At 41.1% G+C, this 17,467-nt stretch overlaps 1 protein-coding gene across 2 annotated transcripts in view; it reads right to left on the reverse strand.

Annotated features, from left to right (window-relative positions):
- Positions 1-16,632, reverse strand: part of NKAP (NFKB activating protein) — an 18,795-nt gene extending 2,163 nt beyond the window's left edge. Inside the window, exons 1-8 of one of the 2 annotated variants that reach the window (XM_011977173.1) lie at positions 16,078-16,632; positions 11,740-11,820; positions 9,584-9,654; positions 9,256-9,393; positions 7,451-7,514; positions 5,190-5,299; positions 5,017-5,092; positions 3,112-3,261 (exon numbers count right to left, since the gene is read on the reverse strand). In XM_011977173.1, coding sequence (XP_011832563.1) covers positions 3,112-3,261; positions 5,017-5,092; positions 5,190-5,299; positions 7,451-7,514; positions 9,256-9,393; positions 9,584-9,654; positions 11,740-11,820; positions 16,078-16,463 — 1,076 coding nt within the window. In that variant the 5' untranslated portion in view covers positions 16,464-16,632. Of the gene's footprint in view, positions 1-3,111; positions 3,262-5,016; positions 5,093-5,189; positions 5,300-7,450; positions 7,515-9,255; positions 9,397-9,583; positions 9,655-11,739; positions 11,821-16,077 lie in introns of both variants that reach the window. The other variant, XM_011977172.1, reaches the window with a different exon arrangement.
- Between the last annotated feature and the right edge of the window lie 835 nt (positions 16,633-17,467).

The raw sequence follows: 17,467 nt of genomic DNA on the forward strand, positions 1-17,467 counted from the left end.
CTGAGTCTCCCTCTGTCACTCAGGCTGGAGTGCAGTGGCATCATCTCAGCTTACTGCAACCTCTGCCTCCCAGGTTCAACCGATTCTCCTGCCTCAGCCTCCTGAGTAGCTGGGATTACAGGCACCCGCTACCACGTCCAGCTCCTTTTTATATTTTTAGTAGAGACAGGGTTTCACCATGTTGGCCAGGCTGGTCTTGAACTCCTGGCCTCAAGTGAATCGTCTGCCTCGGCCTCCCAAAGTGCTGGGATTACAGGTGTGAGCCACCGTGCCTGGCTGCTGCACCGTTTTTTATATTTGGTAATACAGGGTCCTACTTTCATCTTTTTTCATATGAATAACCATTTCTTTCCTATTTCATGTACTGAATGGTTCTTTCTTTCCCCATTGATCCGACATGCTATCTCTTTCATACACTGAAGTTCCAAACATGTATCTTTGGGCTCTGAATTTTATTTTTATTTTTTGAGATAGTGTTTTGCTCTTGTTGCCCAGGCTGGAGTACAATGGCGAGGTGTCAGCTCACTACAACCTCTGCCTCATGGGTTCAAGTGATTCTCCTGCCTCAGCCTCCCAAGTAGCTGGGACTACAGGCACCTGCCACCACACCCAGCTAATTTTTGTATTTTTAGTAGAGACGAGGTTTCACCACGTTGGCCAGGCTGGTCTTGAAATCCTGACCTCAGGTGATCCACCCGCCGCAGCTTCCCAAAGTGTTGGGATTACAGGCGTGAGCCACTGCGCCCAGCCTGAATTTTATTCCATTGAATAATTCAGTTGTTCTCCCATGCTTTCTAAAGTGCTGTGAGCTTCATAACAAATTCTCCTATCTTGTAGGGGAAATCTTACCTTCCTGCTCTTCTTTTTCAGGAGTGACTTGGCTATTCTTGTCCTTTTAGTCTAACATATAAATTTTAGAACTGGCTTATTAAGTTTCATGAAAAACTGTGTTGTGATTTTGATTGGGACTGTATTCAATATAAAGATCAATTTGGGAAGAACTGACAACTTTACAATATTGATTTCCTATCCATGAACCTGGTATCTCTCCAGTTATTTAAGTTTTCTTTAATCTTACCTTCTTGCTCTTCTTCTTCAGAAGTGACCTGGCTATTCTTGTCCTTTTAGTGTAAAATATACATTTTAGAACCAGCTGAATAAGTCTCATGAAAAACTATGTTGTGATTTTGATTGGAACTGTTGAATATACAGATTCTTAAAGTCTTACATTTTTCTCCAGAGAACCTGGGGCATCTTTTGTTAAGATTTATTCTTAAGTCCTTCATATTCTGACACTGTTATAAACTTTCTAGGTTTCTGCTGTTGGTAAATAGAAATGAAATTCATTTTTATTGGAACTGTATTGAATATACAATCTCTTAATAATGTTTTATAGTTTTCCTCACAGAGTGTTGGGCATCTTTTGTTAAGATTTATTCTGAAGTCCTTCATATTCTCTGATACTATTACAAATGTTGTTTTCTTCTTATTTAGTTACATTTTCTAGTTATCTGTTGCTGGTAAATAGAAATGCAATGGATTTTTGTGTATTAACCTTATATCCAACCGTTTGTTAAACACTCCTCTTATTTATAATTTATCTGGAGATTCTTTGGGATTTTCTATGTAAACAATCAAATCATTCACAATGTCATTCACAAAAAAATGACATTTTATTTTTTGAGATGGAGTTTCACTCTTGTCACCCAGGCTGGAGTGCAATGGCATGATCTTGGCTCACTGCAACTGCCTCCTGGATTCAAGTGATTCTCCTGCCTCAGCCTCCTGAGTAGCTGGGACTACAGGCGTCCGCCACCATGCCCAGCTAATTTTTGTATTTTTGGTAAAGACGGGGTTTCACCATGTTGGCCAGGCTGGTCTTGAATTCCTGACCTCAGGTGATCCACCCGACTATGCCTCCCAAAGTGCTGGGATTACAGGCGTGAGCCACCGCACCTGGATAAAAAATGACATTGTTATATTGTCCTTTCCAATCCTTATTATATTATTATTATTATTATTATTGTTTTTTCAGGCCGAGTCTTGCTCTCCAGGCTGGCATGCAGTGGTGTGATCTTGGTTCATTGCCTTCTGGGTTCAAGTGATTCTCCTGCTTCAGCCTCCTGAGCAGCTGGGATTACAGCTGTGTACCACCACGTCTGGCTAATTTTTGTGTTTTTAGTAGAGATGGGTTTCACCATGTTGCCCAGGCTAGTCTTGAACTCCTGGGCTCAAGTGATCTGCCTGCCTTGGCCTCCCAAAGTGCTGGGATTACAGGCATGAGCCACTGTGCCCGGCCTTCCTTTCCAATCCTTGTGTCTCTAATTTCTTTTTCTTGCCTTACTGCATGGGTCCTCCAATGTAATACTTCAAATATTGGTCCTCAGAATTACAAGATTCTGGAGGTGCTTCAGGGTTTCTGCAAATATTTGCCTTCAATATCATTTAAAAATAGTTATCTACTTTAAAAAGTTTATCAAGTTTTAAAGAATCCAAAATTCAATTTGATCTAAATACTCCTGCCCTATTAGCTCATTCTCCTGGTTCTTCCTGGAACTTTTCCCTTTCCTAATTTTATATTTGTTTCCCCATGCTGAATCCAGTGTCTTTTTAAAATTTATATATTTATTCATTTATTTATTAGCCAGGACATGTTCTCAGCTGACCAATGTCTTTTATCATCTTTTTCTGTTATTCAGTCTCAGAAATCTGGGCCCATAAAGAACTGGAGACAAACTTGTAACCAGGAAACACTGTCTTGCGAAAATATTTCCCTAATTGCCACATCCCTCACGGGACAGTGATAAATAGCTGAATTTAACTATATCCTCCAGTGGATAAAATATCTGTACCCAAATACCAACTAGGAAAGGACATTAGAAAGACTGATTCTTTGAAGTCAGAGATATAGCTGAGTTTGAGGCTGAGTTGCATATATACTTGGAATTGCAGAAAACCATGTTATACTAACAAAACTAATATCAAACCAATATTTATACTCTACTTTTAATAAGAAACAGTCACTTAATGAGAATCAATTACGAAAATATAATTCTGGTAGTAAAAAAGAAGATCTAGTCATGGAAACTGAGCTTAATGCCAATAACATACCTGCTACCACTCATTACATAACCTGAGCATTCAAATGATGCAATTTCTTCACTTGTCAAGCCAATTTCACCTCTTCGTGGGATACGTTTTCCAGCTTTTACATATTCAGCCATAGCTGCGCCTTCACCAGGTAACAGAGCATGGCCATAGCTACAAAGTAATTCAGAATTCAGAAAACGTCCATTAAATCATCTTAATATTAAAAACTCATAATCTAAAGAGAGCACCAAAAAACCCCACATTTTCTCTCAGACAAGAGTAGGAGTAACAATGCTCAGCAGTAGTGCGCTAGGAAGCTCAATGTGAATTGCTTTATCCTAATTAGTGTATTAAATATTGCATTGCACTATGACCTATACAACTAACCCAGAAATGCAGAAATATTTTGAAAAAAAGAACTGATGTGAGTATAGATTCACAGTTTACAATTATGGATTAATTTATCCCTACAGGTATTGTCATTACTGGTTCTGGCTCCAGCTGATTCCCTTTCCCTTTTTCCCTTAAAAAATCCCAAGTATGCCAGGCACAGTGTCTCATGCCTATAATCCGAGCACTTTGGGAGGCCGAGGTGGGAGGATCACCTGAGGTCAGGAGCTCGAGACCAGCCTGGCCAACATGGCGAAACCCCGTCTCTACTAAAAATACAAAATTAGCCGGGCATGGTGGTGCATGCTTGTAGTCCCAGCTACTCAGGAGGCTGAGGCAGGAGAATCACTTGAACCCGGGAGGTGGAGGTTGCAGTGAGCCGAGATCGTGTCACTGCACTCCAGCCTGGGTGACAGAGCAAGACTTTGTCTCAAAAAAAAAAAAAAAAAAAAAAATCCAAAGTAGGCTGAGTGTAGTGACTGATGCCTGTAATCTCAGCATTTTGGGAGGCTGAAGTAGGCAGATCACTTGAGGTCAGGAGTTCGAGACTATCCTGGCCAACATGGTGAAACCCCATCTCTACTAAAAATACAAAAATTAGCCCGGGCGTGGTGACAGGCGCCTGTAACCCTGGCTACTTGGGAGGCTGAGGCAGGAGAATCACTTGAACCTGGGAGGCGGAGGTTGCAGTGAGCGAAGATCATGCCACTGCACTCCAATCTGGGCGACAGAGTGAAACTCAATCACGCCACTGTGCTTCAGCCTGGGAGACAGAGTGAGACACCATCTCAAAAAAACAAAACAAAACAAACAAAAAATTCTAGGCCAGGTGTGGTGGCTCACGCCTGTAATCCCAGCACTTTGGGAGGCTGAGGCAGGTGGATCATGAGGTCAGGAATTTGAAACCAGCCTGACCAACATGGTAAAACCTCGTCTCTACTGAAAATACAAAAAAATTAGCCGGGTGTGGTGGCGCATGCCTGTAATCCCAGTTGCTCAGGAGGCTGACGCAGGAGAATCGCTTGAACCTGGGAGGCAGGGGTTACAGCGAGACAAGATCACGCCACTAAACTCCAGCCTGGGTGACAGAGCGAGACTCCGTCTCAAAAAAAGAAAAAAAAATTCTGCTGGTAAAAAAAAAAATAAGAGAAAAAAAGGAATAAAAAATTCTGTGAGGATCAAAGAGAAATAGAAATCACACCTACTTGTGGAGGGGAAGTATTGGGAATCAGCATATGCATCTCCTTTTGAAAAGTGCTTCGAAGGATAGTAAGGATTTTAACAGGAAGAAACTGGGGATAAGGAAGAGAACAAAGGGCAGGGAAAAGAAGGGAAGGCATACTGGATGAAGAAATAAGCTGAACACTGCATAAAAGTTGCAAAGTACACATTAAGCATAGGGAATATTTAGTATGTCAAGCTCAGCCAGAACCTGAAGTAGATATAAGGGAACAGAGTCAGATAAGCTTAGCAAGGTAAGTTAGAACCAGACTTTTTGGAAGGTACTTTAGATATTATAAACACACTGCTACTTACTTCAAAGGTTTATCATCTTGAGACGTAAGTGTTTTTGGAGCCTCTGGGCCAATTAAATCTGAGGGTTCTTCAGCCTCTGCATGAAAGATATTAAGAAACACATTCACATTCTGACTAATTGGTTACTTTAATGTTTCATCTGTTCTGAGTTAAAGTCTATCAGAAGAACCTACTTGTTCGATCCTTCCAGGGATTTTCCAGAAACTCTTCTTGGGACTCTTTAGAGCTTGAATCACTGGACTCTTTTCTGCTCTTCTTAGACTTCTTTTTCTTATATTTCTTCCTATAGGGATTATAATTTGATGCAAATTCACTTAATCTTCCTATGTTAGAGGGCATCTTAATTTTTCTTTTTCTTTCTAAATTTTGAACTGGTAACTATATATCTTAATTTTTCAAGGCAAAGAAAGGTGACAATAAAATGATCTGAGTTCCCAGAGTATTCAAATTTGCAAGATAATTTTACTTAAAAAAATCTGCTTCTAACTTATCCTTGGAAACATAGCAAGACCTCGTCTCTATTAAAAAAAAAAAAAAAAGTAGCTGGGTGTGATGGCACACACACCTGTAGTCTAAGCTAATCAGGAGGCTGAGGAGGGAGGATCACTTCAGCCCAGGAGTTCAAGGCTGCAATGAGCTATGATTAGCCACTGCATTCCAGCCTGGGCAACAGAGGGAGACATTGTCTCTAAACAATTTTTAAAGAAACTATTCTTATTTAACCAAATCATCTTTTGCTATAAAAATTATCACTAAAGGAGGCTGGGTGTAGTGTTTCACCCCTGTAATCCCAGCACATTGGGAGGCTGAGGCGGGTAGGTCACTTGAGCCCAGGGGTTAGAAACTAGCCCTGGGCAACATGACAAAACTGTGTCCCTACAAAAAATATAAAAATTAGCCAGGTGTGGTGGCACACGTCTGTAGTCCCAGGTATGGGGAAGGTGGGGTCAGAGGTGGGAGGATGGCTTGATCCTGGAAGGTTGAGGTTATAGTGAGCTGTGATCGTGCCACTGCACTCCAGCCTGGGTGACAGGGTGAGACACGGTCTCAAAAAAAAAAAAAAAAATTCACTAAAGGGAATAATGAAATACAGTTCTGATGTTGTAGAAAGACAACAGAAATAAAACAGCCTAAAAAGTTCCAACAATTTGAACATTATGAACAATTTTATGTGTAATGGATTAAAATGTCAAATATGTTTAAATCCTTGGGTTCATAAAACTTTTAAAAAATTCAATTCATTATTTGAAAAGTAATAAAACAAAAACAATCAAGCAATTATCCTGCTCTTACTATATAACTATATTTCAGGGTATCTAAATAGTTGATGAGGGTAAGTTTCTCTTAAAGAATTATTCGCCTAATAAACGAAGGATAAAGCTAGGATTACTATCATCATTTTACAACCCCTAATGAAATAATTGATCGAGATAATGACCATCAATGGTTGTTAATATGATAAAAAGAGACAACCAGACATTATTTGCCTACTGACAGTACACAGCACCACCTATGAAGTATTCTTGCCCCAAACTCAAATCTGAATCTTGTCAGGCCTCTAGACCTATCAATCTATTAGAAATACAGAGGACAGAACATGCCAAAAAAACCATAAGAATACAGTCATTGCAATTTAGGGACATTATTTGGATCCTGATTGGAATAAACTACAGAAAAAACGGCTGAGAATTGAGGAATTATTATTAAATGTTTTAGGCACAATAGTAGCATTCTGGTTATGGGTTTTTTTGTTTTTTTTTTAATATAGAGACAGGGTCTAGCTATGTTGCCCAGGCTGGTCTTGAATTCCTGGGCTCAAGCGATCCTCCTGCCTGGCCTCCCAAAGTGCAGGGATTACAGATATGTGCCACTGTGTCTGGCCAGTTTTTTGCTTTGTTTTGTTTTGTTTTAAAGAATGCCTATCTTTTAGAGAAAGGTACTGAACTGCTTATGGATGGAATGATATCTGAGATTGGTTCCAAAATAAATGATGGATGGCAGATACTGACCATGAGTTGATAATTATTTAGACTGCATGACAGGTGCAGGAGGCATCATTATACTATTTTATATAATTTTATATACATTTGAAATTTTCTGGCCGGGTGTGGTGGCTCACACCTGTAATCCCAGCACTTTGGGAGGCCAAAGTGGGAGGATCACTTGAGGTCAGGAGTTTGAAACCAGCCTGGCCAACATGGTGAAATCCCATCTCTACTGAAAACACAAAAATTAGCTGGGCATGGTGGTGGGTGCCTACAATCCCAGCTACTCGGGAGGTTGAGACATGAGAATCGCTTGAACCTGGGAGGCAGAGGTTGCAGTGAGCCGAGATCGAACCACTGCACTCCGGCCTGAGCAACAGAGTGAGACTCTGTCTCCAAAAAAAAAAAAAAGAAAAGAAATTTTCCATAATAAAACTTAAAAAACTGACGATCTGTGTTTCTTCTTCTTTTCCTTTTTCTTGGCTTTCTTTGCTCTCCTTTTGTTATCTTCATCTGCAAATTAAAGCACATTACAATTAAGAAAAAATTTAACTCTAAAATTGTAGTACTTTTGAGTAGGTAACTACCCTACCGCTGTCCCATTTATTGTTACAAAGAAATTACCTCATTGAAACATTTATTGCTATTTTTCAGGAACTGTAGGAGGTACTGTGAACATAGAAATTAAAGTCACTAGGTATTTGGTGATATAGGGTATTATTATTAATTTTATTGTGTGAGATAGTGTGGTGGCTAAGTAGGAAAATGCCTCTTTGTACGGGACACATACAGAAATATTTAGGGTGAAAGTGTGAGAATATTTGTAATTAACTTTGACTATCTCAGTGAAAAGCCCGTATTTGAAGCAAATATGTAAAAATACTAACAACTGCCAAATCTAGGTGATAAGTATATGGTATTAATTATACTATTCTCTTCGCTTTTCTGAATATTTAAATATTTTCACAATAAAAAGGGAAAGAAAACTATGTGTGTGTTGGAGGAGGGGAGAGAGAATACTTTCCCGGAGCTCAGTCTAATGGAGGAGACAGGTAAAGAGATCAATACAATCTGGAGTGATAGAAGGAAGCTTGGGGAACCTGGACACACAGAGGAGTCTCAAAATCAGACTGATTTGGGGAGGGTGGCTGAGGAATGGTTGATAAGGAAAGGTGACTCTTAAAGTAGTTCTTTGATTACAAAAGTAACGCATGCCCATTGGTGCAATGAGTAAACCAAGCTGGATGGAGGGAGAGACTGGCATTGTAGGCAGAGGGCCTCTCTACCAAGTAACAATTAAGAGAAAGAACACGGAATACTGAGGAGACAGAAAGTAGTTTTCAGATTACAGAGGATGCTGCAAGAGAGTGTAACAGGGTATGTGTGATTAGAGAGAAGTGAGTCAGGGTCTGAACTTCACCCTGAAGGCTATGGAGTGCTATTGAAGGATTTTAAGTAGGTATTTGGTGATATAGGGTATTATTATTAATTTTATTGTATGAGATAGTGTTGTAGTTAAGTATTAAAAAATGCCTCTTTTTAAGGGATGCATACAGATATATTTGAAAGTTCTGTCTTCCAGCATTGAGGAAGAGAAGTGACAGGGAGGGCCAGGAAACTTGGGCGATATCAGAGGACGGTGAATCTTTGTGTAATGTGTTAACCTCAGAGGAGTCACCTTCTGGTCAATCATCAGACAGGAGAGAGTACAAAAAAGAGACTTTTTGTGATGCACTACCGCAGATAGGGTGCCTTCCACAAATAGGCAGCCAGCATGAAGTAGGCACTTTATGGCATACCTTTTTGAAAACTGTACAGAGGTGCTCACTAGGCATGAGAATTAAACAAAAGAGCCCTTTCACTGGGCTGATGCAGCCCTGTAAGGCTTACTTTGGTACAGCCCAACCCCCTGACTTGGTCTGGTGCCATGAGCCTTGTAAAACTTTGCACAACCAATCCCAATACGGAGTCAGATTGCTTAGGTTTGAATCCAAACTGTGTGACCTTAGGGATAGTACTTGTAACCTGCTCTGTCTCCTTTTCTTCATCTATAAGATGTACCCTACAGTTATTGTATGGATTAAATGGCAATAATGAATATAAAGTGCTTATTGGGGTACCTGGCACAAGGTTAGCAAGTGTTCAAAAAATCTTCAGTATTATTATTGTTTCCAGGAACCTTCTTCTAAAATAAGTTTTAAGAAGTAAAACTAGTTTTGAAGCAAGGCTTACAGAATGCTGTTGGCTTTCTTACCACTGGAGTCTGTTTCAGAATCAGAGTCACTGTCGCTATCTTCAGAATACTTCTTATGTTTTCTTTTCGATGATTTTTTCTTTCTCCTTTTCTTGGACCTTTCTTTTGAATGGCTAGACTTCTTCTTCTTCTTTTTTTCTTCTAAGAAAATACAAATAAAAAAGTTATATTCTAAAAAAGTATTTCTGAACATCAAAAGAAACAGACGATGGGCAATTTGAGTAAAAGCAAAGTCTAATGTTCAACTATTTACAAACTGATTTTTTAAAATTTCTCAATAAAATAGCTCTGTATTTAAAAAATACCTTTTTTTTTTTTTTTAAAATACCTTCTGAAGTGGAAGCTGAAGTAGTGCTTTTCTTTGGCTCTTCATCCTCCACTGGTGTATGTTCATCAGAACTGAATTTAAATAAAATGGTTATAAGAATTAGGAAAGTGACGAGATATGGACCATGGAGTATAAAAATATGAACTCCAAATTTTTCAATAACAGCATTGATTGTCCAAGAACCATTAAAAGCAAGCATTGGAGATCCTAAGGCAGAACTTGGGAATCAAAAAAACCAAAACAACAACAAAGCAAGCACTGAATTACTTTCATAAACGTGCAGTTCAAGGGTCTACCATCTTTGTAAAAATAAAGTAACTTATCATCTGCATAACACTTTAGAGTTTACAGAGTGCTATTTAAACAAAGCAGCATGGAGGATTTATATTTTCATAAGAAACTACAGGGAAAAAGTAGAGAAACAGGAACCATAGGAAAGATTAAAGAAACAGGATATAAGAAGGCTGAAGAAAGACTTTATAATTTTATTTTAATCATGTAAAAGACAAATGGTAAAGCAGTAACTGTTCTGTCTCCTCAGAACAAAAACCTAACAAACTACAGTCTAAAGAGATTTTGTTCTGTTGCAGAGAATTCCGAAAATGAGTATTATTTAAATTCTACAATAGTTTAGAAAAGGAGTTTCCACATCATATAATATTTTCCTCTGAAGATTACACTTGGAGTAATTTAAATATCGTCTAGAAAATTATTTTGGCTAGGCGTGGTGGCCCCCGCCTGTAATCCCAGCACTTTGGGAAGCCGAGGTGGGCGGATCATGAGGTCTGGAGTTCAAGACCAGCCTGACCAACATGGTGAAACCCCATCTCTACTAAAAATACAAAAATCAGCCGGGCATGGTGGCGCGCACCTGTAATCCCAGGTACTCGGGAAGCTGAGGCAGGAGGATCACTTGAACCTGGGAGGCGGAGGTTGTGGTGAGCCGAGCCGAGATCACACCACTGCACTCCAGCCTGGGTGACAGAGTGAGACTGTGTCTCAAAAAAAAAAAAAGAAGAAAGAAAGAAAACTATTTTTAGGGTTCCTTCCAAATGTAATTCAATGCATTCAGGTTCAAGCATTTTCTTTTTTTTTCCCCTCTTAAATAGAGACGGGGTCTCGTTATTTGCCCAGGCTGGTCTTGAACTCCTGGGCTCAAGGAATCCACCTGCCTTGGCCTCCCAAAGTGCCGTGATTACAGATGTGAGCCACTGCACCTGGCCTCTTCAAGCATTTTCTAAAGGTATCTGTAAGAAAAAGCTTCAGATAATAATGCTTTATTATTCAGTCACAAATTACAGGTTTACCTGTCAAACACACATTGTCTCAACTCAACCTAAAGTTGGCACAGAAATAGAGAGGGAAGAAGAAACATATGAGTAGCATCAAAGAGAAAAGAAATAAGCAAAAAGAAAAAGCATTAAGCCTGCAGACAGTATTGGATATAGGAATATTAACCAAACAAAACCATACTGGTATATTCATTTTAAAAAATCTCTTTGCAGGCCGGGTGCAGTGGCTCACGCCTGTAATCCCAGCACTTTGGGAGGCCGAGGCAAGCGGATCACGAGGTCAGGAGTTCGAGACCAGCCTGGCCAACATGGCGAAACCACCGTCTCTACTAAAAATACAAAAATTAGCCGGGTGTGGTGGCAGGCGCCTGTAATCCCAGCTATTCAGGAGGCTGAGGCAGGAGAATCACTTGAACCCAGGAGGCAGAGGTTGCAGTGAGCTGAGACTGCACCATTTCACTCCAGTCTGGGCGACAGAGCAAGACTCCATTTCAAAAACACAAAAACAAAAACAAAAACAAAAACAAAAAACTCTGTAATGCTAATATCTGGCATGCAATCTGCCACTGAGTTAGTTGAGAAAAAATAATTCAAAATAATGTGTATTATTTAACAATGAACCCTTCTATTAATAGAAAATTTATACTTCACGAATTATTTTAGATTATGCTAAAATCTACTAGCAACATGTTTTAATCTTTAGATATGTTCTATGTTTTTAAAACGTAAGGGGTAGATGAATATAAATCACAAGAAAGAAAAATGTGAGATATATTTAAAGTTCTTCACTTAAACATTTTGATAATAGATTCAGGATTTAAACACATATTATAACATTTAAAAATATATTTTTTAACCACTTACTCTGGTTCAGGATTCTTTGGAGAAAGTCCCCATACTTCAGGAGCTCCCAGTTCTCCAATTCTCTCTCTCTCACTTAATCTCCTAGCAGATAAAGATATGTAAATTATAACTCAATGGCTGAGTTGTTTCCTAAATATATAATCAAATTCAATAGGAGTCTAGTTAAGCCTTTTTTCCCCTTGTATTTTAAACATGAATAAAAACTTGGTTTAAATGTAAACTCATCACTTAAGTCTGATGTTCTGATGATACTATCAAATGGTACAGACTATAGAAATGATGGCCTGGGAGACTGTCAAGTGCATCCATTCTGCTGAATGCATGACACAGCTCTTAATTGCTCATTTCATCATCTGTAATATGTGACAGAAACAGTTTCACATTTGTAAGTAACTTCATTTGTTTACAGATTTATGAAAGGTGAAGAGAAGTGTCTTTTGATTTGGTCCAACCTTCAGTTTTCAGAAACCGAGGAATTAATGAAGAAAATAAAAATGATGCATTAGACGTAGAAAACAACTGAAGTTCTGAAAATGAAAGAAAAGTTTTTATTTTATTTTATTATTTATTTTTTTAGACAGAATCTTGCTCTGTTGCCCAGGCTGGAGTGCAGTGGCACGATCTTGGCTTACTGCAACCTCCACCTCCTGGGTTCAATTCAATCAGGTGATCCACCTCAGGTGCTGGGATTACAGGTGTGAGCCACCACACCCAGCCTGAAAGAAAAGTGTTTTATTTTTTGTAGAGATGAGGTCTTGTGGCCCGGCACAGTGGCACATGCCTGTAATCCCAGCACTTTGGGAGGCTGAGGTGGGCGGATCGCTTGAGATTAGGAGTTCAAGACCAGCCTGGCCAACATGGTGAAACCCCGTCTCTACTAAAAATAGAAAAATTAGCCAGTTGTGGTGGCGCATGCCTATAATCCCTGCTACTAGGGAGACTGAGGCAGGAGAATCGCTTAAACCCAGGAGGCGGAAGTTTCAGTGAGCCAAGATCGCGCCACTGCACTCTAACCTGGAAGACAGAGCGAGACTCCGTCTCAAAAAAAAAAAAAGAAAAAGAGGTCTTGCTTTGTTGCCCAGGTTGATCTTGAACTCCTGGCCTCAAGCAATCCTCTTGCCTCAGCCTCCCAAAGTGTTGGGATCAGAGGCATGAGCCACTGCACCTAGTCAAAAAGTTTCACTTAACAAAAAATGTACTTGGGGCTGGGCGTGGTGGCTCACGCCTATAAACCCAACACTTTGGGAGGCCGAGGCAGGTGGATCACCTGAGGTCAGGAGTTCAAGACCAGCCTGGCCAACACGGTAAAACCCTGTCTCTACTAAAAATACAAAAATTAGCTGGATGCGGTGGCGTGCGCCTGTAGTTCCAGCTATTCAGAAGGCTGAGGCTGGAGAATCCCTTGAACGCCGGAGGTGGAGGTTGCAGTGAGCCAAGGTCACGCCACTGCATGTGATAGCCTGGGTGATAGAGCAAGACTCTTATCTTGAAATAAAAATCCAAAAAAAACACACAAAAAAACTATACTCAATGAGATACAAGGTTTGTTCCCTCTCTGTTTTCCTTTTAGTTCCTTTTTGGAAAAGGACTGCATTTTGTATCTATTCTTTGAAGGATAATTTATTTCTAAAATTTGTTTCTTCCTTTGTTTTATGCCTGTGGTTTCTTGTTCTAATTTTTGTTATTCCTCATAAACTAAAAAAACAAAACAAAACAAAGACTAAGGCTCATTCTCTCAAAGTTTAGCTGCTTGTGACTCCATTTGTTTTTAAAAATCCTCACAAAATAAATATAATTGGAATGAGTGTTTGAATAAATTGTTTTTGCTTCCTTAACCAGGGGAAAAGGTATTATAACTATGCAGAGTCAGACTGAGAGTGTTTCTCACCTGAAGTAACAGATAATTTAAAAGGTAACATACTTATAGCCGTACTTGGAATTTATGAATTATGGGGGGAAGAATGCCTACCAAACTGTAAACAGTAGGAAGTCCTGTTGTCACCTGGTTTCATCTGTAATGTTAAGATAAATTATTGGCTGGGCCCAGCACTTTGGGAGGCTGAGGTGGGTAGATCACCTGAGGCCAGGAGTTCGAGACCAGCCTGGCCAACATGGCGAAACCCCGTCTCTACTAAAAACACAAAAATTAGCTGGGTGTGGTGGTGCATGCCTATAATCCCAGCTATTCAGGAGATTGAGGCAGAAGAATCACTTGAACCCAGGAGGCAGAGGCTGCAGTGAGCCGAGATTGCGCCACTGCATTCCAGCCTGGGAGACAGAGCGAGACTCCATCTCAAAAAAAAAAAAAAAAAGATAAATTATTTTCTAAATGTACATATGCAAGTTTCATCCAGGCAGTTCTGACATCTTTTGGTGAGGATTCTCCAAGAAGAAACCATTTACTTTTTGACTGACATAGCCTGTGGGTATGTTTCTGAAAAATTTAACTTGGAGAGATGGGTCTCTAACCTAACTCAGGACTGTTTTTACTCCTATGCAAGAAACATTAATAACACTTATGGAATAGTTACTATGTTCCAGGCACTTAATTATTAAAATCCCAAAATCCGTAGTACTTATTTTATCCCCTTTTTAATGATGAAGAAATGGAACCCAGAGAGGTTAAGTAACTTGACCAAGGTCACACAGCTATTAAGTGGCAAATAAGGGCTTCATACTCAGTCTGATTCTGGAGTTTGTCCTTTTCCTTTCTTTCTTCCTTTTCTTCTCTTTGTTTTTTTTTTTTTCTTGTTTTTTTTTTTTGTTTTTGAGACAGGATCTCCCTCTGTCACCGAAGCTGGAGTGCAGTGGTGAGATCATGGCTCACTGAAGCCTTGACCTCTCCAGCTAAAGTGATCCTCCCACTTCAGCATCCCCAGTACCTGATATTACAAGCACATGCCACCTTGCCCAGTTAATTTTTAAAACACTTTTTGTAGAGACAGGGTACCCTTTATTGCCCAGGCTGGTCTTGAACTCCTGGATTCAAGTGATCCTCATGCCTTGGCCTCCTAAAGTGTTGGGATTACAGGCATGAGCCTCTGTGCCCAGCCAAAAATGCATAGTTTTAAGGAGAAAGGAAAAGGCTCATAATTATTGTTGTGTAAGTCTTAATATCTTACGTTTATTGTTAAATTATGTGTCAGGCACTGTACTAAGTTATTTACGTGCACTTATATGTTTAAAAGATGAGAAACTTAGAAATATTACAGGAATTGAGAGGTAAGTTAAAGTTCCAACAGCTGGGAGATGTCTTGATTCTTTTTCTTTCGGCAGTGGGAGGTAATAAAGTATAGTGATGAAAAGGACAGGTTCAGCGGGGCATGTGGGGCATACCTGTAATCCCAGCACTTTGGGAGGCCAAAGTGGGAGGATCACTTGAGACAAGGAGTTCGATACCAGCCTGGGCAACATGGTGAAACCGTCTCTACCAAAAAATATAAAAATAAGCCGGGTGTGGTGGTGCGCACCTATAGTGCCAGCTATGAGGGAGGCAGAGGTGGGAGGATCACTTGAGCCCAAGAAAGTGGAGGCTGCAGTGAGCCAAGACTGCACCACTGCACTCCAGCCTGGGCGACAGGGCTAGACCCTGCCTCTAAAACAAAACAAAACAATCCCCAAGCTATGCATTTTTCTACTCCAATACTCACTTTCATTAGAGATCGTCTCATTCTGGCGTCATTTTTCGACGTCAAGACTGAGACCACTTAACAAGACCTTCCTCAAGTTGGGGTCATCTATAGCTTATCAGATCACTTTTCCTACATGCATCTAATTGTCTTGTCTGAGGGGAAGGTTTATTTCCTCTCCAACTTAAACCCTTGATTTCATCCCTTCCTAATTCCCCACAAAACATTTCTACATACATATCCTGTTATCTCAGACCTGTGAGTTCCTTCATTCAACAAGCAATGGTTGAGCGCCTATAAAGTATTAGGCACTTAGAATTCTGTGATCAGAATTCTCCTCCGTTCACTGGCTCCTCCTTTCCATGAGCTGTCTGGTGGTGAATACAAATATATTCACGAATGATAATGACACCACCAGGTAAATGCTACAATTCTGGTAGGTATGAGGCTCTCGGCAATATTCGCTAACAAGACAGGAGGTAGAAGGGGGTAGCGGGAGACCAGGGCACTATATGAAGGGGCCTGAGGGTAAGGGAAAATGAAAAGGACGAATAAAGGGTTGTCGTGGGTGGATTAAAGAAAGGGATGAAAATGGGCGCAAGGCAAGCAGAGTGAGCGAAATGCGAATGGTCAGAAGCGGAATGAATGATAGATCGGACTCTAAAGGCACGTAGGCTCGTACAAGAGAAAGTGCGGCCGTCTCACTCACTTCTGCCGCAGGCTCTCCTCCCTCTCCTTGTCGAGGAGGCTAGGCCAAGGCTTGTCGCTCCCGTAGGGGCGCGAGTAGCTGCCATAATAGACTGACGAGGAGGCAGAAGCGAAGGGGATGCCCCGGGGTGCAGAGGGCCGCTCTCGAGAACGCGACCGGGAGCGTGAGCGGTAGGACTGGTTTCGGGAGCCTTGGCTGAGGCCACCCAACTGATGGCTGAGTCCATTCCGGTCCCCGGACCGAGAGCAAGAGTGCGAGCGAGAGCGGCGGCCCCGCGGGGAGCGGGCAGATTTGCTGGGCTTCGGACTCTTGGACGAACTGCGACGTCTTCCCCCCGAGCCCGAGGCCTCCCTATCCGGGGTGCGCGAGCCGGACACCGGAGCCATTGCTACTGGGGGGTCCCCAGCAGCAGTGGGAGAAGGTGGCGCTCTCGCGAGCCTAGGAAGATAATCTGTTGCCTCGGTTCCCGGGACCTGCCGCTGCGGAACAGCCCAAATCTGAGGAAACCTTGGAAACAGTTCTGGGTACGTTTGCAAAACCCTTCCCCGGATCTAGGCCGTCGTCGCCGACAGGAAGCGATGTGTGTATCAATATAAATAAGCCGGTGGGGCAACTAGATTGCATACATCCTTCCAGTTCCGAGTGAGGTTCCTCAAGTCTAAGCAAGAGACCAAGTCCTTTCTCAGCCTTGAATTTGAAACACTTGAAGGGAAGTATATATTTCACTGAATATATATTTCAAACACAATATACCGTATACATTTCACTGAGTGGCCGTATGAACAACACAGTTAATTCTGCTTGTGTTTCATGTGCTTTCTGTATGCATTCGTATGTAAATGTGTGTGTGTATGTCATGTATGAAAGTATGAATGTATATTTTCTTTTTCTTTCCAATCCCAAGCAAATAAGGAGAGTTTTTCGCGACTGGGGATGAGCTATGATGTCTAAGCCCCATATTGCCGTGTTAGCTTAGAGGGCGCAAATTTTGTTAATGGCTCGCGCCTGATAAACTCCAATTAAGTTTCCCGCCTAGAGAAAAACTGTATACTTATCCCCTAGCCACCCGTCTTCACCAACGTGCCCCAGCAAAAGGAGTTTTTTTTTTTTTTTTTCTTGACACTGGAACTCACTCTGCTCACTCTGTCGCCCAGGATGGAGTACAGTGGCAAGATCTCGGCTCCCTGAAACCTCTGCCTCCCGGGCTCAAGCGATCCTCCCACCTCCGCCTCCTGAGTCGCTGGGACTACAGGCGCGTACGACACCAAGTCTGGCTAATTTTTTTTTTTTTTTTTGAGGGGGATTGGGGAGAGACAGGGTTTCATCTTGTTGCCCAGGCTGGTCTCGAACTCTTGGGCTCAAGTGATCCGCCAGCCTCGGCCTCCCAAAG

The sequence above is a fragment of the Mandrillus leucophaeus genome, unplaced genomic scaffold (genome assembly GCF_000951045.1).
Source record: "Mandrillus leucophaeus isolate KB7577 unplaced genomic scaffold, Mleu.le_1.0 Scaffold174, whole genome shotgun sequence".
NCBI classification, from domain to species: domain Eukaryota; kingdom Metazoa; phylum Chordata; class Mammalia; order Primates; family Cercopithecidae; genus Mandrillus; species Mandrillus leucophaeus.